Below are 24,847 nucleotides of genomic sequence, written 5' to 3' on the forward strand. Positions count from 1 at the left end.
TGGTTTTATTTCTTTATCCATTTCTCATATATGATAGTTGGAAATCAATACCTAATAATTTATATTTATAAACATTTTATTCTAATCTTTACATGATTAGCTTTGTTTCCTAACCCAATGAATCTTTTGCAGCTTGCTTCTTCTTTGGTTGTTCATATTCTTTGGTTGCTGCTGAACTGTCACACCCTGCCTCTTGAACTTTAGGTCTACCAGATACTGTAGTTTTGTTTTTGTTTTTCAAAAGTCCTATCTTAAAATGAAAGCTTTAAAATTAAATATCAAGATTTCTCCAGACTTAAGTATGGTTTCTTATTTTGTAGAAATGTTCTCTTGGAACATATTTCAAAGGACAAGTAGGTATCTTGAAAGCTCAGATATTAAAAATTACTTGAGTTATCATATAACAACAAGCAATGATCCATATAGGGCTATAATAGTGCTTATTATTAGTTATCTCATCATACTTCACAAATATAATAATATAAAATATCTCTCCCTGTTATAGTATTATACTATAAAATGGCAGCATTAGAACCATCATCACTGTGCAAATTAAAAGGAATTCTCTGATTTTCACATTGAATTTTATCAGTTTAAGGACATGCTGGTATATGACATTAAATAGATCTTAAAATTCCAGTATTTTGATCTCTTGTAAAAATAATTATATATGAATCTCTGACAATAAAATGATATCTTATTGTTAAAGGGACACTTGGAATAGTCACCTGCTCAGCCCTCAGCTTCCAGTCAGTTATGGCATATCCCCACTGAACAGACAAGGATCAACATTGTTAAATGACTAAGTCACATAGCTGATAGTTACTGGAGTGGGAACTCACACTATATTTGTAATGTAATATTTTTCCTTAAACATATTCTTTTTAACTACCTTGGTGTTTTGTGTTTTGTTTTGTTTTTAGCAGTTACATCTTCTAGAAAGTTACTAAGGTTATCTATTTTGTAGTGTCATATCTTTTTCTATAAAATTCTGGCTGGAATACTGAGAAACAAAACAAAATATAAAAATAATTATTAAAACATAATATACAAAGCCAAAATAAAGTCAAAGGGTGTGTGTAACTGACTTACTTGGTAATCACTTTTATGGACTATAGAAATATATCCCAATAATTTATAATACCTTAGAGCACATGTGTCAAACACAAGGCCCGCGGGCCAAATCCGTCCCGCCAGGCCTTGCAATGTGGCCCGCACCGCGCTGTCATCACTGCACTCCGCTGCGTTTCCATCACAATGACAGTTTATGACTGTTCAGTAAACCATTCGGCCCGCGATTTAGGCTGGATTTTAGATTTTGGCCCCTTCTCTGATTGAGTTCGACACCCCTACCTTAGAGCAATGTAAATCCAAGGGCCACTGTTGAACCGCAAAGAATTTATTACCAGTCTACATTGTACTTAGTATTAGAAGAAATTAAAAGTAAGCATTTAGAAACTTCTATTGCAATTTGACAGTGTAATTCTCTTTGTTAAATATAATAACCAAAAGTTAAGTTTGCATTTTGTTTGACTTTTTATTTTATTTTTTAGTATTATTTTTGTATTTTATAAAAAATACTAGTGGACCTGTTCATGAATTTGTGTACATTGAAAGGAAATTAATTAGAAGAAATATTTTACTGACATAACCTATGGCTAAATATGAAATCACATGGCCCTGTGAGGAATCGGGTGACACACCCCATAATGACCTCTGCCAAGTCACCACAGCTCAGCAGCATCTGTCTTAAGTGCCTGCCTCCTGGTGGTCAGTGCATGTCATATGTACCTGCTGGTTGGACAGTTGGATGCTCATTTAGCCTTTTACATATATAGATTAGTCCATGAAGGACTAAGAATTGAGAAAAGACTGATCTTTCACCATAAATAATTTGAGAAGTACTTTCTTAGAGAAATATACATGAAAGTCCTAAAGTTCAATTGTTAGGTCATTTTATATACATGATGTCAAAAATATATTTTAACTCACTGTTAGGTTTGTTATACATTAGATTCTATCACTTGTTTGCTAGCAAAAAAACAGCTCTTAAAACTGCTTTAATAACGTTTTAACATTGGTGTTGTCTTAACTAGGCTTGCATGGAATACCAGGAGAGAAGGGGGACCCAGGGCCTCCTGGGTTTGATGTTCCAGGACCCCCTGGTGAGAGAGGCAGTCCTGGGATCCCTGGAGCACCTGGTCCTGTGGGACCCCCAGGATCTCCAGGTCTTCCAGGAAAAGCAGGCACCCCTGGATTTCCAGGTAGTTTGTTTAAAGTTTTCTCTGGATTTGGATTCAGGCTATTAACTGATATGACTGTAGTATATTTTTCTCTTGTACTTTTCTGGATTTACACTGTTCCTTAAGGAAAAGTGTTAAATGTATTTGATTTCTGGAAACTGAATTTGCTATTTGTATTGTATTTTCTCTGTGAGAATTCTAGTTACATATTGCTATATAACAACCCCAAAATTTAATGGTTTAAATAAACCATTTTATTTTGCTCAAGAATTATGGGACTTTTAATGAAGTCATTTAACTCTGCTCCACATGACACCACCTGGAGTAGCTGAAGATGAAGGATTTACTTCCAAGATGGCAATTCGTTGGTATCTGAGTATTCCTTAGCCTCTTTATATGGTATCTCATTATCCATAGTGCCTCCTCACATGGCCTGGGCTGTTCACATTATGATAATGTCAGGTTAGTTACCCGCTTTTCAGGGCTACTGATTTTCAAAGGAGAGAATTCTAGAAACAAGTGAGTGTTCAAGAAATCCAAATGGAAACTGCAAGACTTCTTATGGTCTCACATTGGGAATTATAAAGTGTCACCTAATCAAGGGCAAGTCACAGAGTCAGCCCAAATACAAGGAGAGAAAGCTACATAATGATGTTTATACTAGGATATGTTTTTTATTTGTAGCTTATCTTTGGAGATTAGCTACCACATTGAGGCTTTTTATTCATTGCTTTTAATAATAGTGGTCACAAGGTTACAATAGTTGACAAGTGGTAAAACTTAGTCTTTTTTTCTCCAAATCTCAATAGTTTTCCAGTTAATATCTTATAACATATCTTTTATCTTTCTAAAATCAAGGAAATGTAAAAGTTACTTATTGATATTCTTCAAAGGTACCAAAGGTGAAATGGGTATCATGGGACCTCCAGGCCCACCAGGACAGTTGGGAATTCCTGGCAAGAGTGGTGTTCCTGGTCTCAAAGGTAATATTTAGAGTTTGCTGGCAGACCAGAGAGAAGATTAAACATCGCTTTATTTCATTACAGAATATTTTGACTATGTAAATGAGCTATAGTTCTTTTATTTGGTTTCTATATGATATGGCATTTAAATATGTCCTATTTTCAATTTGGTGGAATATTCAGTTTGGATACCATGAAACATGGTAAATAATGACATACAAGAATTAAATTTTCATATTATTTACAGTCACTATAGTTGTCAAAGAATCTCAGAAGAAAGACGGATTGTCATTTGAGCGTAAAAATGTGTGTGAGCTCAAGTTATTCATAGAAAATAACCAAAATGCTTAAGTGTTTTGGGTGGCTGGTGGCCTACCAAACTATGAAATGTATTAATAATGTTTGTATATATTAATCCTGGATGTATAAATCTAATATATTGTGTCTTTCCCATACATGTCTATTTTAGGTGATGATGGTTTGCAAGGTCAGCCAGGACTTCCTGGTCCTATAGGAGAAAAAGGTGGTAAAGGAGAGCCTGGCCTTCCTGGACCTCCTGGGCCAATGGATCCAGATCTGCTAGGCTCAAAAGGCGAGAAGGGGGAGCCTGGCTTACCAGGTAAGTGAAGGTATTATTAATTAATACATTTTCAGATTTATCTGAAGTTCAATTTTTGATATCATTAAAAGTGACTTTTAGTCCTGGATTAACCAACAAAAGGTACATCAATTTTTGTAATGAAAATCAATTTTCACTTAATTTTTACTATTTCATTGATCAACTTTTGTTTGAGTATTTTATTTTTAGTTTATCTGTCACAAACTGAAAGGTTTTAAAATAAACTTAAGAAGTCACCTTCAGGCCTTCCAGAATGTATTATAGGGTATAGTTGAGAGGAAAAGATAGTCAGAATCATTTGGAAAAGAGATTAGAGTGTTTAAGAAATTTCCTGGTCCTTTCATTTTCTCCCCCCTGAAACCAGATTGGGAAGAGTGATACATTAATTTTCCTGCAGTATTTTGATATTCCTATCATACATTGCTTTTTTTTCTTGTTTTTTATTGACGATGGTACCACATAATTGTCCTCATCCCCCCAAACCCCTCCCCATATATTTGAAATACAATTCATTGTTATTTTATCTTTTTTTAATAAACCTTCATTGTTCATGTTATTACAAAAGTTCCTCAATTTTTTCCCCTCCACCAGGTTCCTACCTCACCCGCTGCCCTTTCCTCACCCCCCATTGTCCTCATCCATAGGTGCACAGTTTATGTTCAGTCTCTTCCCGCACCCCTCACTCCTCTTTTCCCTGAGAATCATCAGTCCACTCCCCTTCCATATCTCTGATTCTATTATATTCAATATTGTTCATCAGGTCTTTTAATTCCCTTGGTTTTTAGTTTCACTTGTTGGTGTTTATGTATTTGTTGTTCATTATTTTTATCTTTATCTTCTTCCTCTTCCTAAAGAACCCCCTTTAGTAATTCATATAATTTTGGCTTGGCAGTGATGAACTCCTTTAGCTTTTTTTTATTAGTGAAGCTCTTTATCTGGCCTTTGATTCTGAGTGATAGCTTTGCTTGGATAGATTATTTTTTGCTGTAGATTCTTGCTATTCATCACCTTGAATATTTCTTGCCATTCCTGTCTGGCCTGCATGGTTTTATCTTGGCAGAATAAACAAGAACTGGACTATGTGTGTGGGTGTGTGTGTGGGGGGGGTCACTGAATGTAGATCTAGAGAACAACTGTGTTTATATAGTCACTTTATTAGAACCAATTAAAGTATGAAGTACTATAGCATTTATTTTTTAAATAAAAATTCTTATTTTTTCCCATCTTTTGGGGGCATTTTTTAAATTTAATAAATCGTTATTATTCAGATTATTACAATTGTTTCTCCTCCCCCCCTCCAATAGCTCCCCTATACCTGGTTCCCATCCCACCCTCTGCCCTTACCTCCCCCAAACTGTCCTCATCCATAGGTGTACGATTTTTGTCCAGTCTCTACCCATAGCCCCCCACACCCCTTTCCCCCTGAGAATTATCAATCCATTCCCATTCTATGCCCCTGATTCTATTTTATTCACCAGTTTATTATGTTCCTCAGATTTTTAATTCACGTGATTTTTAGATTCACTTGTTGATAGATATGTATTTGTTGTTCATAATATTTTTAGATATATTTTAATGATTTTTTTACAGAGAGGAAGAGAGAGGGATAGAGAGTTAAAAATATCCATGAGAGAGAAACATCTATCAGCTGCCTCTTGCACACCCGCTACTGGGGATATGCCCGCAACCAAGGTACATGCCTTGACTGGAATCGAACCTGGGACTTTTCAGTCCACAGGCAGACACTCTATCCACTGAGCCAAACCAGTTTCGGCTGTTGTTCATAATTTTTATCTTAACCTTTTTCTTCTTTCTCCTCTTCTTAAAGAATACCTTCCAGCATTTCATATAATACTGTTTTGGTGGTGATTAACTCCTTTAGCTTTTTTATCTGTGAAGCTCTTTATCTGACCTTCAATTCTAAATAACTTTTCTGGGTAGAGTAATCTTGGTTGTAAGTTCTTACTATTCATCACTTTGAATATTTCTTGCCACTCCCTTCTGGCATGCATAGTTTCTGTTGAGAAATCACTTGACAATCATATGGGTGCTCCCTTGTAGGTAATTAACTGTTTATCTCTTGCTGCTTTTAATATTTTCTCTTTGTCTTTTGCTCTTGGAAATTTAATTATAATGTGTCTTGCTGTGGTCCTCTTTGGATTCCTTTTGTTTAGGGTTCTGTGCACTTCTTGGACTTGTAAGTCTATTTCTTTCACCATGTAGGGGAAAGTTGCAGTCATTATTTCTTCAAGTAGGTTTTCAATATCTTGCTCTCTCTCTTCTTCTGGCACCCCCATAATTCTGATGTTGGTATGCTTGAATTTTGTCCCAGAGGCTTTTTACACTATCTTCAAATTTTTGGATTCTTTTTCTTTTTGCTTTCCCAGATGAGTGTTTTTTGCTTCTTGGCATTTCAAATCTTTGACTTGTTTCTTGCCTTCCTCTTGTCTGCTGTTGGGTCTCTATATAATATTTTTTATTTAAGTCAGTGTATGTTTACTTCTTAGTTGGTTCTTTTTCATATCCTCAAGAGTCTCATTAAGTTTATCAACCTTTTCTAGGAAATTGTTGAAAAACCTTATAACAGTGGTTTTAAACTCTATATCCAGTCATTTTATTTTCTCCATTTCTTTTGTTTCTGATCTGTTTTTTTCTCTCCACATTTTCACTGCTTCCCTGAGTTTGTAGGGTGGCTTTGTTTGCTAGGTGTCCTATATGGCCCAATGAGTTGGCCTCCCAGTTACCTTAGGTGAACACTCTTGGTGCACACCTTTGTGGACTGTGTGTACAGCATTGTTGTAGTTAAGTCTTAATTGTTATTGATGTCACTGAGAGGAATTGACCTCCAAGCCAATTGGCTGTGAGGACTCACTGTGTCTATAATGGAAGAACTGCTGTGCTGGAGACACGCTTGTTGGGCAGGACATGTTTCAATGGGGCTTTACTGGTCACTGAGTTTGCCTCTTGAATGTGTCACTTATGGATGTGAGTAGTTAAAATCTGGTGTTGTCTCACTCTGACCACTAGATACACTACCTTCTGGATCTCCAATGGGGTGCAGGTCAGCTACTGTCTGAGGCTACGCAGGAAGAACTACAGAGAGAACTACAGTTTTCTCCTCTTTGCTTGGGGTTTGGAAGTTTTGGAGCTGTCTGACCAGATCTGCAGTTTGTTAGGTTAAGCTGCAATGGGGCAGGCCATTTATATGCAAAAGCCTCTGCATGGCACTTGGGTGGATTTGTGGGTTGTTCAGGGCAGGGTCTCAGGGAGTCACTAGCTTAGGGCATGGCAAACATCAATGGCTGCCAGTCAGCCATCTCTGTGTTTCTATGTTTCCATGTTCCTGTGTCCCATACCTGAGCACAGTAAATGATGATTGCAGGGCGCACTTCTATAAGAAAGTCACCCTCACTTTCTGACCTGATGGCAGACAGTCCAACTTCTCCCTGTAGGAGTTTGAGTCCCAAGCATCTCCCCAGAAACTGGAGTTCAGAGTAATCAGGAGCTTTTCTCCCTTTGGGTTGAAAAAAGCAGGGTACCCAGTCACCCACCACCAGCTCAATTTGCACACCTCCATACCTCAGCATTTCAGCGCTTGTGTACATCTCAATGCTTTTTTCTCTTTGCTTCTAGTTGTAGAACTTTCACTCAGCCAGCTTTCACGTGGTTCTGGGTGATAGTTGTTTTGTCTTTTAGTTATAGTTTTGAAACTGTTGTGCGAGGCAGCAGTTTAGGTGTTTACCTATGCTGCCATCTTGGTTACTCCTTTCTTATTTTTATAAAAGTATAACATTCAGAGGCCTGGAAAACCCACAGCAGAGGAGTCCATCAAGCAGCTGTGACGCCCCAATCGGCAAAAACACGTGGATTCAAGGGAGTTCTCCAATCACCCACAGAAAGGACAAGGAACACCACATAACCAGACATCCTGAAAAGAGAGACCATGGGGAGACAAAAAAATAGCCCGCACATGAAAGAAAAGCAGGCATCAACAGAAAAGGAAGTAAATGTGTCAGAGGCAAGCAGCCTACCAGAGCAAGAATTCAGAATAATGATCATAGGATGGCTAAAAAGAATGGAAGAGAAATTTGACAATAATCAAGAAGAAATGAGGAAGAACCATGAGGAATTGAAGAAGAACCAAGGAGAAATGAAAAATGACATCGCTACCATGAAGAACTCAATACAAAGCATCAAGAGTAGACTAGATGAAGCAGAGGACAGCATCAGTGAGCTAGAAGACAAGATGGAAAAAAATAACCAATTAGAGCAGCTTCTAGAAAAAAAGATTAAAAAGTAGGAGGAGAGCCTACGGGAGCTTTGGGACAATACAAAACAAAATAATATTCGAATAATAGGGGTTGCAGGAGGAAAGGAAACTGAGGTAGACATGGAAAACGTATTTCAAGAAATAATGACAGAAAACTTTCCTGAGATAGAGAAGAAAAAACCCACACAAATCTAGGATGCTCGCAGAGTCCCAAGCAAAATGAATCCCAGAAGACAGATACCAAGGCACATTATAATTAAATTGGCAAACAACAACAACAAAGTAAGAATCTTAAAAGCAGCCAGAGAGAGACAGAAAGTTACATACAAAGGAACCCCCATCAGACTAGCAACTGATTTCTCAACAGAAACTTATCATGTCTGAAGGGAATGAGATGAAATATATGAAGTCATGCAAAGGAAGGGTCTGAATCCAAGAATACTGTACCCAGCAAGGCTATCAATCAAAATTGAAGGGGAAATCAGGAGCTTCACAGACAAAAAAAGACTAAAGATGCACACAGACTGAGGGTGAAGGGATGGAAAAAAGTTCTCCAGGCAAATGGAAATGAAAAAAAAAGCTGGGGTAGCAATACTTATATCTAAAAAGTAGATCTCAGAGTGAAGGACATAATAAGAGATAACGAAGGCCACTTCATAATACTAAAGGGAACAATCCAACAAGAAGAAATAACCCTGGTAAATATATATGCACCCAATACAGGAGCACCCCAATATATAAAAAAAAAAAATGGTGGAGGACATTAAGGGAGAGATTAATAGCAATACAATCATAGTAGGAGATTTTAATACCTCACTGTCACCCTTTGACAAATCATCTAAACAAAAAATCAGCAAAGAAATATCAATCCTAAATGACTCACTAGACCAGACGGAATTAATTGGCATCTTCAGAACATTCTACCCCAAAGCCACAGAATATACATTCTTCTCAAGTGCACATGGGACATTCTCAAAGACCACATTTTGGGACATAGGCAAAGTCTCTACAAATTCAAGAAGATAGAAATCATATCAAGCATCTTCTCAGATCATAATGGCATAAAACTGGAAATTAACTACAATAAAAATAATCCAAAAAAATCAAACACATGGAGACTAAACAGCATGCTATTAAACAAGGACTGGGTTACCAGAGAAATCAAGGAAGAAATTAAAAACATCCTGGAAACAAGTGACAATGAAAACACAACAATCCAAAATCTATGGGACACAGCAAAAGCAGTTTTGAGAGGGAAGTTCATATCCTTACAAGCCTATTGCAAAAAACTAGAAAAAAGGGTAACAGATGATCTAACTCTACAACTCAAAGAGTTAGAAAAATAGCAACAAGAAAAGCCCATTGTAAGCAGAAGGAAGAAAATAACAAAAATCAGAGAAGAGATAAACAACATAGAGACCAAAGAAACAATACATAAGATCAACAAAACCAAGAGCTGGTTCTTTGAAAGAATAAACAAGATAGATGAACCTCTAGCCAGGCTAACCAAGAAACAAAGAGAGAGGACCCAAATAAACAAAATCAGAAATGAAAGAGGTGAAATAACAACAGACCCCACAGAAATACAACAGATTGTTACAAAATACTACGAACAACTCTATTCCAACAAACTGAACAACCTGGAGGAAATGGACATATTCCTAGAAAAATACAAACTTCCAAAACTCAATCAGGAAGAATCTAGAAATCTCAATAGACCAGTGACGTGGGAAGAAATTGAAACAGTCATCAAAAACCTTTCAGCAAACAAAAGCCCAGGGCCAGATGGCTTCACAGGAGAGTTTTACTAAACATTCAAGGAAGAATTAAAACCTATCCTCCTCAGACTATCCCAAAAAATTCAAGAGGAAGGGACACTTCCATACTCCTTCTATGAAGCCAACATCACCCTAATACCAAAACCAGATAAAGAAAACTCAAAGAAAAAGAATTACAGGCCAATATCCCTCATGAACATAGATGCCAAAATCCTCAACAAAATTCTAGCAAATCGACTCCAGCAGAACATCACAAAGATCATACACCATGACCAAGTAGGATTTATTCCAGGAATGCAAGGATGGTACAATATCCGCAAATCAATAAACGTGATACATCACATAAACAAATTGAAAGATAAAAATCATATAGTCATATCAATTGATGCAGAAAAAGCATTTGATAAAATCCAACACCCTTTCCTGATAAAAACTCTTAACAAAGTGGGAGTACAAGGATCATAACTCAACATAATAAAAGCTATATATGATAAACCCACAGCCAACATTATTCTCAATGGGCAAAAATTAAAACCATTACCTCTAAGAACAGGAACAAGACAGGGATGCCCACTCTCACCACTCCTGTTTGACATAGTACTGGAAGTACTACCCATTGCAATTAGACAAGAGGAAGAAATAACAGGCATCCAAATTGGAAAAGAAGAAGTAAAGTTATCCTTATTTGCAGATGACATGATATTTTACATAAAAAACCAAAAGACTCCATTAAAAAACTAATTGACTTAATAAATGAATTTGGCAATGTAGCAGGATACAAAATTAATGCCAAGAAAATGGCATTTCTATACACCAACAGTGAAAATACAGAAACAGAGACTAAAAAAGCAATTCCATTTACCATCACACCAAAATAATTAAGATACCTAGGAATAAACTTAACTAAGGAAGTAAAGGAACCATATGCAGAAAACTACAGGACAATGAAAAAAGAGATAGAGGAAGATGTAAAGAGATGGAAGACCATACCATGTTCATGGATTGGTAGAACCAACATCATCAAAATGTCTATACTTCCTAAAGCAATCTATAGGTTCAGTGCACACCCATAAAAATACCAATGGCATATTTCACTGACCTAGTAAGAACTCTTCAAAAGTTCATTTGGAATAAAAGACCCCGAATAACCACAGCAATCCTGAGAAAGAAGAGTAAAGTAGGAGGGATCTCAATACCAGATTTCAAGCTGTATTACAAAGCCACTGTTCTCAAAACAGCCTGGCACAAGAACAGACATATAGATCAATGGAATAGACTCAAGAACCCAGATATCAACCCAAATCACTATGCTCAATTAATATTTGACAAAGGAGGCACGAATAAACAATGTAGTCAAGACAGTTTCTTCAATAAATGGTGTTGGGAAAATTGGACAGACACATGCAAAAGAATGAAACTAGATCACCAACTTACACCATACACAAAAATAAACTCAAAATGGATACAGGACTTAAACATCAGACAGGAAACCATAAAAATACTAGAAGCATCCACAGGCAGCAAAATCTCAGACATATGCCAAAAGAACTTCTTCACTGATGCTGCCCGTAGGGCAATAGAAGCTAAATAGAAAATAAACAAATGGGTCTACATCAAAATAAAAAGCTTTTTTACAGCAAAAGAAACCATCAACAAAACAACAAGAAAGCCCATGGTGTGGGAGAACATATTTGCAAATAATACCACTGATAAAGGTTTAATCTCTAACATCTACAGACAGCTTATACAACTAAATAAAAGGAAGATGAATGATCCAATTAAGAAATGGGCAATGGACCTAAATAGAATATTTTCAAAAGAAGACAGAAGGAAGGCCAAGAGGCACATGAAAACATGCTCAAAGTCACTAATTATCCGAGAGATGCAAATCAAAACAATGCGGTACCATCTCACACCTGTCAGAATGGCCAACATCAACAAATCAACAAATGACAAGTGTTGGCGAGGTTGTGGAGAAAAAGGAACCCTCGTGCACTACTGGTGGGAATGCAGACTGGTGCAACCCCTGTGGATAACAGTGTGGAGTTTCCTCAAAAAACTGAAAATGGAACTCCCATTTGACCCAGTAATCCCACTCCTAGAAATATATCCTAAGAAACCAGAAACACCAATCAGAAAGGAAATATGCACCCCTATGTTCATAGCAGCACAATCTACAATAGCCAGAATTTGGAAACAGCCTAGGTGCCCGTCAGCAGATGATTGGATCCAAAAACAGTGGTACATCTACACAATGGAATACTATGCTGCCATAAAAAAGAAGGAATTCTCATCATTTGCAGCAACCTGGATGGAATTGGAGAGCATCATGCTGAGTGAAATAAGCCAATCAATGAAAGAGAAACACCACATGTCCTCACTCATTTATGGATAATAAAGAACATTATAAACTGATGAACCAAAGGATAGTTATAGAGACAGTAAAGCAACAAGCAGACTGTCAATTTACAGTGGAGAGGGGAGGGAGATCTGGTGGATATAATAGATCAACCGAAGGACTTGTATACATGCATATAAGTCCAACCAATGGACATAAAACTCTGGGGAGGGAGGATATGTATGGGAGGGAGGGAGGGGGTCAAAAAAATCAATAAAATATATTTAAAAAATAAATAATAAAAGTAGAACATTCATAGCAATACGTCAGAAAATATGGATACACACAAATTAATAAAATTCTTACAGTCCAATCTATATACAATAACCTTTCAAACAACATGGAACTTTAAAACAGGCCTGATTTGTCTGAAGCTTTTAATAAAGTCTGTGGTTCCTTTTTTGTTACAACCATTAATATTGTCAGTCCAGGTGTACATGTGAGTGTTTGTATGTGTAGATGTGTATACAGCTGTTATAAAATTCCTTATGAGAAAGACATGGCAGGGGTTCTTCTCTCAAAATATGTTTCAGGCATTACTGCAATTCTGTGTATAGTCACAGAAGATCCAGGACCACTTAATTTTTTATTATTTCTAAAACTAGAGGTGTGCTGCACAAAGTCATGCTACTGGTGGGGTCCCTTGGCCTGGCCTGCATTGATCAGGCAGAAACTGACAGTTTGACATTCTCCAAGGGTTCCTGGATGGCAGGAGGGCACAGGCCAGGCTGAGGGACCCTACCAGTGCACGAATCCATGCACCATGCCTATAGTATGCATATAAGATCTTTGGTTAATCTCTTCCCACCCTCCCACCCTTCCCTCTGAGATTCATCAGTCTGTTTAATGTTTCCATGCCTGTGCATTGAGTGTCTTTCCCTGGTGGTCAGTGTACATCATAGCTTCTGTTTTAATGGTTGAATGATCACTTAGGCATATACATATATATATATATATATATATATATATATATATATATATATATATATATATATATATATATATATATCCTAGAGGCCCGGTGGACAAAATTTGTGCATGGAGGGGGGTTCCCTCAGCCCAGCCTGCACCCTCTCCAATTGGGGATCTCTTGGGGAAAGTCCGACTGCTGGCTTATACCCAATCCCTATGATCTAAACCAGCAGTTGGACATCCCTCCCACAATATGGTACCTCTGGCTCCTAACTGCTAACCTACCTACCTACCTGATTGTCACTAAGAACAAAGTAAGTGGGATCTCAATACCAGATACCAAGTTGTATTACAAACCTACTGTTCTCAAAACAGCCTGGTACTGGCTCAAGAATAGACATATAGGTCAATGGAATAGAATAGAATAGAATAGAATAGAATAGAATAGAATAGAATAGAATAGAGTAGAGTAGAGTAGAGTAGAGTAGAGTAGAGTAGAGTAGAGTAGAGTAGAGTAGAATAGGAGTCTAGAAATCGACCCAAACCACTATGCCCAATTAATATTTGACAAAGGAGGCATGAACATAAAATGAAGTCAAGACAGTCTCTTCAATATATGGTGTTGGAAAAATTGGACAGATAAATAGAAAAACATGAAACAAGACCCCCATCTTACACCATACACAAAAATAAACTCAAAATGGATAAAGGACTTAAACGTTAAAGATGGGAAAGCATAAAAATATTAGAGGAATCCACAAGCAGCAAAATATCAGACATATGCCAAATCAATATCTTCACTGATACAGCTCCTAGGGCAATAAAGCTAAAGAGAAAATAAACAAATCAGACTATATCAAAATAAAAAGCTTCTGCACAGCAAAAGAAAATATCCACAAAACCACAAGAAAACCCACTGCGTGGGAGAACATATTTGTCAATATTATCACCAATAAGGGTTTAATCTCCAACATTTACAGGGAACACATACAACTAAATAAAAGGAAGATAAAAAATCCAATCTAAAAATGGACAATGGACCTAAATAGACACTTTTCAAAAGAATACAGAAGGAAGGCCAAGAAATATATTAAAACATGCTCAAAGTCACTAATTATCCAAGAGATACAAATCAAAATGACAATGCAGTACCATCTAACACCTGTCACAATGACTATCATCAACAAATAAATAAACAAGTTTGTGGAGAATGCGGAGAAAAAGGAACTCTCATGCACTGCTGGTGGAAATGCAGATTGGTGCAGCCACTCTGGAGAAGAGTATGGAATTTCCTCAAAAGTGTAAAAATGAAATTCCCATTTGACCCAGTGATCCCACTTCTAGGAATATATATCCCAAGAAGCTAGAAACATCAATTATAATGGATACATGCACTCCTATGATCATAGAATTTACCATAGCTAAGATTTGGAAACAGCCTAAATGCCCATTATCAGATGAGTTGATTTAAAAACTGTGGTACATCTACACAATGGAAGACTATGCTGCGCTAAAAAAAAAAAAAAAAAAAAAAAAAAAAAAAGAATTCCTACCATTTGCAACAACAGGGATGGAACTGAAAAACATTATGCTAAGTGAAATAAGTCAATCAGAGAATGATAAATATCACATGACCTCACTCATCTCTGAGTGGATCTAATGAACAACATAAACTGATGAACAAAAACATTTGAATTATTCCTTGTCTGAGAGCAATGGCTAGCAATTCTAGTAGTACTATGTTAAACAGGAGTGGTGAGAGTGAGAATCCCTGTTTTGATCTTGTTCTTAATGGAAATCATTTTAATTTGTGTCCATTGAGTGTGATGTTGGCTATGAGTTTATTATATATGCCTTTTATGATGTTGAGGTATGATTCTTCTATTCCCACCTTGCTGAGAGTTTTTATCAAGAAAGTGTGTTGGATTTTGTCAAATGCTTTTTCTGCTTCAGTTAATATGACTATGTAATTTTTCTCCCTCAATTTGTTTATGTGATGTATCATGTTTATTGATTTCCAGATATTATACCATCTTTTCATCTCCAGGATAAATCCTGCGTAGTCAAGGTGTATGATCTTTCTGATGTGCTGTTGGATCTGACTTGCTAGAATTTTGTTGAGGATTTTGGTATCTCTGTTCTTGAGGGATGTTGATCTATAGTTCTCTTTCATTGTGTCTTTATCTGATTTTGGTATTAGTGTGATGCTGGCTTCATAGAATGATCTTGGAAGCGTTCCTTCCTCTTGAATTTTTTTAAATAGTCTGAGGAGAATAGGTCTTAGTTCTTCATTGAATGTTTGATATAACTCTCCTGTAAAGCTGCCTGGCCCTGGGCTTTTGTTTGCTGGAAGCTTTTTGATGGCTGTTTCAATTTCTTCTGGAGTCATTGGCCTATTGAGATTTTTAGAATCTTCCTGATTTAATTTGGGAAGGTATTTTTCTAGGAATGTGTACATTTCCTCCAGGTTGTTCAATTTGTTGGAATAGAGTTGTTCATAGTATTTTTTTTCACAATCCTTTGCATTTCTGTGGGGTCCATTGTTATTTTGCCTTTTTCATTTCTGGTTTTGTTTATTTGAGTCCTCTCTCTTTGCTTCTTGTTGAACCTGTCTAGAGGTTCATCAATTTTGTTTATTCTTGCAAAGAACCAGCTCTTGGTTTTGTTGATCTTTTATATTTTTGTTTGTTTGTTTGTTTGTTTGTTTTTTGTCTATATGTTATTTATTCCTTGTCTAATTTTTATTCTCTCTGTCCTTCTGCTCATTCTGGGCTATTCTTGTTGCTTTTTTTTTTCTTCTTCTAATTCTTTGAGTTTTAGAGTTAGATGATTTATTACCATTTTTCTTGCTTTTTGAGATAGTCCTGTAGACTGCTTTTACTGTGTCCCATAAGTTTTGGATTGTTATGTTTTTATTGTCATTAGTTTCCAGGATGTTTTTAAATTCTTTTTTGATCTCATTGGTAATATTTAATAACATGCTATTCAGTTTCCCAGTGTTTGAATGTTTTGGATTGTTTTTGTTATAGTTTATTTCTAATATTATGCCATTGTAATCTGAGAAGATGCTTGATATAATTTCAGTCTTCTTGAATTTGGGGAGACTTTGCTTGTGACCAAATATGTGGTCTATTTTTGGAGATGTCCCATGTGCACTTGACAAGAATGTATATTCCTTGACTTTGGGGTGAAATATTCTGAAGTTGTCAATTAAATCCATCTGATCTAGTGAGTCATTTAGGATTTTTTTTTCTTTTTGCTGATTGTTTTGTCTAGAGGATTTATCCAGTGATGTCAGTGGTCTATTAAAGTCCCCTACTATGATTATATTGTTGTTGATCTCTCCCTTGATATCTTCCAGGAATTCTGTTATGTATTTGGGTGCTCCTGCATTGGGTACATATATGTTTACCAGGGTTATATCCTCTTGTTGTATCAATCACTTTAGTATTAAGAAGTGGCCTTACTTATCTCTTGTTATGGCCTTCACTTTGAAGTCTATTTTGTCAGATATAAGTATTGCATCCCTAGCTTTTTTTTTTTCATTTCCATTTGCCTGAAAGTTATTTTTCTATCACTTCACTTTCAGTTTATGTGAGTTCCTTGTTTTGAGGTGGGTCTCTTGTAGATTGCATATATATGGGTCATGTGTTGTTGTTGTTTTTTGTTTGTTTGTTTTTATCAATTCAGCCACTTGATGTCTTTTTATTAGAGCAGTTAGTCAGTTTACATTTAAAATTATTATTGAAAGGTACTTTTTTGTAGCCATTTTTATTTATTTGAGCCTGTGTTCCAACTTATCTTTTTATTTCTTCTTTTTACAGCATTCCCTTTAGTGTTGGGTTTTTTTTTTTGTTTGTTTGTTTTTTCTCTGTGAATCTCCTGATTTCCCCTTCAATTTTGATTGGTAGTCTTGCTGGATAGAGTATTCTTGGATTCAGTCCCTTGTTTTGCATCATTTTGTATATCTCCTTACATTCTCTTCTTGTTCGATGTTTTTCTGCTGAGACATCATTTGATAATCTGATGGAGGATTTTTTATAGGTAACTCTCTGTTTCTCTCTTGCAGCCTTTGATATTTTCTCTTTGTTGTTAACATTTTTCATTGTAATTATGTCGAGTCTTGGTGTGAGTCTTTTGGGATTCATTTGCTTGGGATTCTCTGTACATCTGTAACTTTTTTATTCCCCATATCAGGGAAGTTTTCTGTCATTATTTCTTCAAATAAATTTTCTAATCCTTGCTGCTCATCTTGTCCTTCTGGCAGCCCTACTGTTTGCATGCTATTTTTTTTTTATTATTATTAAGGTATTATATGTGTACATATCTTTCCATTGCCCCCCCCCACTTCCATACATGCCATCCTCCCTCCCCCAGAGTTTTTATCCATTTGTTTAGCTTATATGCATGCATACAAGTCCTTAGGTTGATCTATTATCTCCCCAATATCTCCCTATCATCCCCGCTGTAATTTGACAGTCTGTTTGTTGCTTTCCTGGCTCTGTATCTATTTTTTTGTTCATCACTTTGTAATGTTCTTTATTATCCATAAATGAGTGAGGTCATGTGGTGTTTCTCTTTCATTGACTGGCTTATTTCACTCAGCATGATGTTCTCCAATTCCATCCAGGTTGCTGCAAATGATGAGAATTCCTTCTTTTTTATGGCAGCATAGTATTCCATTGTGTAGATATACCAGTTTTTTATTCCAATCATCTGCTGATGGACTCTAGGCTGTTTCCAAATCCTAGCTATTGTAACTTGTGCTGCTATGAACATAGGGGTGCATATTTCCTTTCTGATTGGTGTTTCTGGTTTCTTAGGATATATTTCTAGGAGTGGGATTACTGGGTCAAATGGGAGTTCCATTTTCAGTTTTTTGAGGAAACTCCATACTGTTCTCCACAGTGGTTACACCAGTCTGCATTCCCACCAGCAGTGCACGAGGGTTCCTTTTTCTCCACAACCTCGCCAACACTTGTCGTTTGTTGATTTGTTGATGTTGGCCATACTGACAGGTATTAGATGGTACCACATTATTGTTTTGATTTGCATCTCTCAGATAATTAGTGACTTTGAGCATGTTTTCATGTGCCTCTTGGCCTTCCTTCTGTCTTCTTTTGAGAATATTCTATATGGGTCCATTGCCCATTTTTTAATTGGATCATTTATCTTCCTTTAGTTGTATAAGCTGTCTGTAGATGTTGGAGATTAAACTTTTATCAGTGATAACATTTGAAAATATGTTCTCCCACACCATGGGCTTTCTTGTTGTTTTGTTGTTGGTTTCTTTTGCTGTAAAAAAGCTTTTTATTTTGATGTAGTCCCGTTTGTTTATTTTCTCTTTAGCTTCCATTGCTCTAGTGGCAGTATCAGTGAAGAAGTTCTTTTACCATATGTCAGATTTTCCTACATGTGGATGCCTCTAGTATTTTTATGTTTAAGTCCTGTATCCATTTTGAGTTTATTTTTGTGTATGGTGTAAGTTGGTGATTTAGTTTCATTTTTTGCAAGTGTCTGTCCAATTTTCCAACACCATTTATTGAAGAGACTGTCTTGACTCCATTGTATGTTCATACCTCCTTTGTCAAATATTGAGTATAGAGGTTTGGGTCGATATCCGGATTCTCTATTTTATTCCATTTATCTATATGTCTTTTCTTGTGCCATACCAGGCTGTTTTGAGATCAGTGGCTTTGTAATACAGCTTTAAATCTGGTATTGAGATCCCTCCTACTTTATTCTTCTTTCTCAGCTGTGGCTATTTGGGGTCTTTTTTTGTTCCAGATGGATTTTTGGAGAGTTCTTTCTAGGTCTGTGAAGTATGCCATTGGTATTTTAATGGGGAGTGCATTCAACTTATAAATTGCTTTGGGAAGTATGGACATTTTGATGATGTTGATTCTACCAATACAGGGACATGGTATGTTCTTCCATCTGTTTACATCTTACTCTATCTCTTTTTTTCAGTGTCGTGTAGTTTTCCGCATATAGGTCCTTTACTTCCTTAGTTAAGTTTATTCCTAGGTATCTTAGTTTTTTTGGTGCGATGATAATTGGGATTGCTTTTTTAGTCTCTGTTTCTGTAAGTTCACTGTTGGTGTATAGAAATGCCATAGATTTCTTGGCTTTAATTTTGTATCCTGCTACATTGCCAAATTCGTTTATTAAATTTTTTAATGGAGTCTTTTGGGTTTTTTATGTACAATATCATGTCATCTGCAAATAAGGATAATTTTACTTCTTCTTTTCCAATTTGGATGCCTTTTATATTTTCTTCTGGTCTAATTGCAATGGCAAGTACTTCCTGTACTATGTCAAACAGGAGTGGTGAGAGTGGGCATCCCTGTCTTGTTCCTGTTCTTAGAGGGAATGTTTTTAGTTTTTGCCCATTGAGTATGATGTTTGCTGTGGGTTTATCATATATAGCTTTTATTATGTTGAGGTATGATCCTTCTATTCCCATCTTGTTGAGAGTTTTTATCAGGAAAGGGCGTTGGATTTTATCAAATGCTTTTTCTGTGTCGATTGATATAACTATATGATTTTTATTTCTCAATTTGTTTATGTGATATATCACGTTTACTGATTTGCAGATATTGTACCATCCTTCCATTCCTGGAATAAATCCTACTTGGTCATGGTGTATGATCTTTGTGATGTTCTGCTGGAGCCGATTTGCTAGAATTTTGTTGAGGATTTTGGCATCTAAGTTCATGAGGGATATCGGCCTGTAATATTCTTTCATTGTGTTGTCTTTATCTGATTTTGGTATTAGGGTGATGCTGGCTTCATAGAAGGAGTTTGGAAGTGTTCCTTCCTCTTGAATTTTTTGGAATAGTCTGAGGAGAATAGGTTTTAGTTCTTCCTTGAATGTTTCATAAAACTCTCCTATGAAGCCATTTGGCCCTGGGCTTTTGTTTGCTGGAAGCTTTTTGATGATTGTTTTGATTTCTTCCAAATCTATAGAGATTTTTAGATTACTCCTGAATGAGTATTGGAAGGTCATATTTTTCTAGGAATATGTCCATTTCCTCCAGGTTGTCCAGTTTGTTGGAATAGAGTTGTTCATAGTATTTTGTAACAATCCTTTGTATTTTGGCAGGGTCTGTTGTTATTTTACCTCTTTCATTTCTGATTTTGTTTATTTGTTTCTTGGTTAGCATGGCTAGAGGTTCATCAATCTTGTTTATCCTTTCAAAGAACCAGCTCTCGGTTTTGTTGATCTTGTGTATTGTTTCTTTGGTCTCTATGTCATTTATCTCTGCTCTGATTTTTGTTATTTTCTTCCTTCTGCTTACACTGGGCTTTTCTTGTTGCTCTTTTTCTAACTCTTTGAATTGTAGAGTTAGATAATTTGTTACCATTTTTTTTTGTTTTTTTCAATAGGCTTATAGAGATATGAGCTTCCCTCTCAAAACTGCTTTTGCTGTGTCCCATAGGTTCTGGATTGTTGTGTTTTCATTGTCATTTGTTGCCATGATGTTTACAATTTCTTCCTTGTTTTCTCTGTAAACCCAGTCCTTGTTCAATACCATGCTGTTTAGTCTCCATGTGTTTGATTTCTTTGGATTATTTTTATTGTAATTGATTTACTATTTTATGCCACTATGATCTGAGAAGATGCTTGATATGATTTCTATCTTCTTGAATGTGAAAATACTTTGCCTATGTCCCAACATATGGTCTATCTTTGAAAATGATCCATGTGCACTTGAGAAGAATGTATATTATGTGGCTCTGGGGTGAAATGTTCTGAATATGTCGATTAATTCCATCTGGTCTAGTGCGTCATTTAGGATTGATGCTTCTTTGCTGATTTTTTTCTTTAGATGATTTGTCCAAAGGTGACAGTGGGTTATTAAAATCTCCTACTATGATTGTATTGCTATTAATCTCTCCCTTAATGTCCTCCACCAGTTTTTTTTTTTTTTTTAATGTATTTGGGTGCTCCTGTATTGGGTACATGTATATTTACCAGTGTTACTTTTTCTTGCTGGATTGCTCCCTTTACTATTATGAAGTGGCCTTCATTATCTATTGTTATGTCCTTCACTCTGAGATCTAATTTGTCAGTTATAAGTATTGCTTCCCCAGCTGTTTTTTTTTTGTTTGTTTGTTTGTTTTTTCCATTTCCATTCGCCTGGAAAACCTTTTTCCCTCCCTTCACCCTTAGTCTGTGTTTCTCTTTTTTTCTGAAATGGGTTTCTTGTAGACAGCAGATATATGGGTCTTATTTTCTTATCCAATCTGTTACTGTGTGTCTTTTGATTGGAGCATTTAATCCGTTTACATTTAAAGTTTTTATTGATAGGTACTTATTTGACGCCATTTTTATTCTATACCTCTGTGTTCCTACTTCACTTCCTATTTCTTTATTTTTACAGTAGACCCTTTAGCATTTCTTGCATTGCTGGTTTGATGGAGATAAATTGCTTTAGTCTTTTTTTTGTCTGGGAAGCTCCTGATTTCCCCTTCAATTTTGATTGATAGCCTTGCTGGTACAGTATTCTTGGATTCAGACCCTTCCTATGCACGACTTTGTATATTTCATCCCTTTCCCTTTTGGCCTGATGAGTTTCTATTGAGAAATTAGTTGCTAGTCTGATAGGGGTTCCTATATATGTAACTTTCTGTCTCTCTCTGGCTGCTTTTAAGATTCTTACTTAATCATTGGTGTTTGCCAATTTAATTATAATATGTCTTGGCATAGGTCTTTTGGGATTCATTTTGCTTGGGAACCTGCGTGCAGCTTGGATATGTGTGGGTTTTTCGTTTCTATCACAGGAAAGTTTTCTGTCATTATTTCTTGAAATACATTTTCCATGTTTTCCTCAGTTTCCTTTCCTTCTTGAACCCCTATTATTCTAATATTGTTTTGTTTTGTATTGTCCCAAAGCTCTCGTAGGCTCTCCTCCTGCTTTTTAATTTGTTTTTCTAGAATCTTGGGTACTTTTTATCCATCTTGTCTTCTAGCTCACTGATGTGGTCCTCTGCTTCTTCTAGTCTACTCTTGAATATTTCTATTGAGTTCTTCATACCATGTTTCCCTGAAAATAAAACATCCTCTGAAAATAAGACCTACTTACAGGTTTACCTTTTGAGTGAAATATAATGCATCCCCCGAAAATAAGGTCCCCTCTAGGCTCTGTCTCAGAATGAAAATTAATTTACCATAAACTGATCGCTAGGGCCACCTTCTGACTGGCATCTAGCAACCAGTGACATTACACAGAGTCCTGACGTCACTACTGTGTAAAGGCGGAGCGGAGGTCAGAGTGAGAGGTGAGTGCGTGGTGGGAGAAAGGAGGAGACTTTCGCAGATGCGTGTAGAAGAACAGGAGGATTAGAGTGGACGGGATGTGGCAAAGGTGGTGAGTGCTGGTCTGTCTCTGGTGACACTACCTTATGCTCGCTGCCACCCTCATGATGACTGAAGTTTCTCAGTCAGTGGCAGACCCTGCTCCAGCCCAGATCCAGGCCCCAGCAAGCCCAGTGACAGTCCCCAGGCAGGCCCCGGGGTGTAAATGTCTGATAAAGGGGTAGGGGGATGTCTGGTGAAGGTGTTCAGTGGCACAGGGGTGGGGGAGGGGGATCACTTAAAATGAAACAGGAGGATCAGAGGGGGCAATCAAAATGACACAAAAGGATCAAAGGGGGTTACTAAAATGGTAATCCCCCCTCTGATTCTCCAGTGCCATTTTGATTCCCCCTCTGATCCCCCCTGTGTCATTTTAAGTGATCCCCCTCCCCCTACCTTGATACCCCAATTCCTTTTTTTACCCCTAGAAATGAGCACAAAAGAAAAAGCTACTCCGTGGAGTACAAGAAGGAATCGTGGAAGACTCTTGGGGCCAAAATCTTACTGCTTTCTGCAAAGAGAAAATGTTGAGTATCAGATTGGTCCAAAAATGGTGAGCAGAGTATAGTAACCTCATTGAACAAGTGGACAAGGGAAATGCTAAAAAGCGCAAGTATGGATGAGGTCGGCAACCATTAATTTCCGAGCTGGAAAACCTGATCTGTGAATGGGTTGTTGACAGGAGAGCAAGGGCTTTGGTTGTGAATAGAGCTCAGATTCAAGAATTTGCCCTTGCAATGGCACCACAGTTTGACATAGACACCGAAGTCTTCAAAGCATCACAACACTGGCTGGATAATTTCCTTCAGTGAAGTGTACTGTCTTTAAGAAGATCTACAACATTGTTTAGATTGGAAGATACTCAAGTTATTAAGCGAGCACTTGCATTCAAGTCCTTTATTGATGATGCTGACTTCTCTAAATACTATCTTTCCAACATGATTGCTATGGATGAAACTGCAGTGTTTATGGGCCAATCATCTCAAACAACAATTGAACAGCGGGGTGCCTCCTTAGTGTACATTCTCTCCACTGCTTATGAAAGTGCACGTGTTTCCTGTATTTTGGCAATTCGTCTGGGTGGCACTAAAATCCCACCTTTAATCATTTCTAAGGGTAGGAAGGAAAAGATTGAATGTGTTTTGGGTGTTTTTATTCTTGAAACTGAAGAAGCCTGGACCACACAAGCAGTTATAAGAAAGTGGGTCAGTTTAATGCTGCCGCTTCTTATGTGAGGGAGCCAAAGAGATCTGCTAGTCTGAGATGCAGTGAGCATTCACCACGCTAAAGACATGAAGACATTTCTTCACGAAAGAAAAATAGATCAGATAATGATTCCGGCATGAATGACGGCCTATCTCAGACTCTTGATATTGCAATAAACAAGCCATTCAAAGACAATTTGTGCATGGAAATTAATGACTACATTGAAAATAGAATGAAGAGAAACCAGCCTGGAAACTGTGTGGAACCTAAACTGCAAGAAGTTGTGACTTGGGTGAAGAATTCATGGGAGAAAATCACTGACATTTGCATTGTAAATGCACTGCGAGCAGGCTATGTTGACAAGAAGTACTCATTTAAAGACAGTGCTATTGCTAATCATGAGAGATTTGGTCCACTGATTCTGAAAGAAATGGAGTCACAGGAAATTCAGGAATTGGATTGTTATGATGATGTTCCAGAAGATGATGATGACATGATTGTCATTGAATAAATGAGTAAATTCTTGATACTGTAGGATTCACAGTTTGTCTGGTTTGTGTTGACAACTACCGTACTACCGTAACATATACAAGTAATAAATTTCCTTTATTTTCATTTAACAATAAATGTGTACCGTATTCTTCTTCATGGAAAAATAAGACATCCCCTGAAAATAAGACCTAGCACATCTTTGGGAGCAAAAATTAATATAAGACACTGTCTTATTTTTTGGGAAACAGGGTAGTAGAGATGACATTTTTATTTCTTCTTGGTTCATCTTCATTCCTCTTGGTTCTTCTTCATTTCCTCTTGGTTCTTACTCATATTGTCAAATTTGTCCTCCATTCTTTTAAGCCATTTTATGATCATTACTCTGAATTCTTGCTCTGTTAGGTTGCTTGCCTCTAACTCATTTACTTCCTTTTCTGGTGATGCCTGCTTTTATTTTCATGTGCAGGCTATTGCTTTGTCTCCCCATGGTCTCCTCTTTTCAGGATGTGTGGTTATGTAATTCTCTTTCTCCTGCATTGATTTAAAGGCACAAAATACAACACTATCAGGTACAACACAAAAGGCACTGAACAGGAATGTATTTGC

General features: G+C 36.8%; 1 protein-coding gene across 3 annotated transcripts in view; it reads left to right on the forward strand.

Annotated features, from left to right (window-relative positions):
- COL4A5 (collagen type IV alpha 5 chain) overlaps positions 1–24,847 on the forward strand; it is a 358,160-nt gene that overhangs the window by 219,262 nt on the left and 114,051 nt on the right. For all 3 annotated transcript variants that reach the window (XM_036460732.2, XM_036460733.2, XM_036460734.2), the window contains exons 31-33: positions 2,097–2,264; positions 3,137–3,226; positions 3,675–3,824. In XM_036460732.2, the coding sequence (XP_036316625.1) occupies positions 2,097–2,264; positions 3,137–3,226; positions 3,675–3,824 (408 nt within the window). The remainder of the gene's footprint in view (positions 1–2,096; positions 2,265–3,136; positions 3,227–3,674; positions 3,825–24,847) is intronic.

This window comes from Pipistrellus kuhlii, unplaced genomic scaffold, assembly GCF_014108245.1.
Source record: "Pipistrellus kuhlii isolate mPipKuh1 unplaced genomic scaffold, mPipKuh1.p scaffold_m20_p_33, whole genome shotgun sequence".
Taxonomy (NCBI): domain Eukaryota; kingdom Metazoa; phylum Chordata; class Mammalia; order Chiroptera; family Vespertilionidae; genus Pipistrellus; species Pipistrellus kuhlii.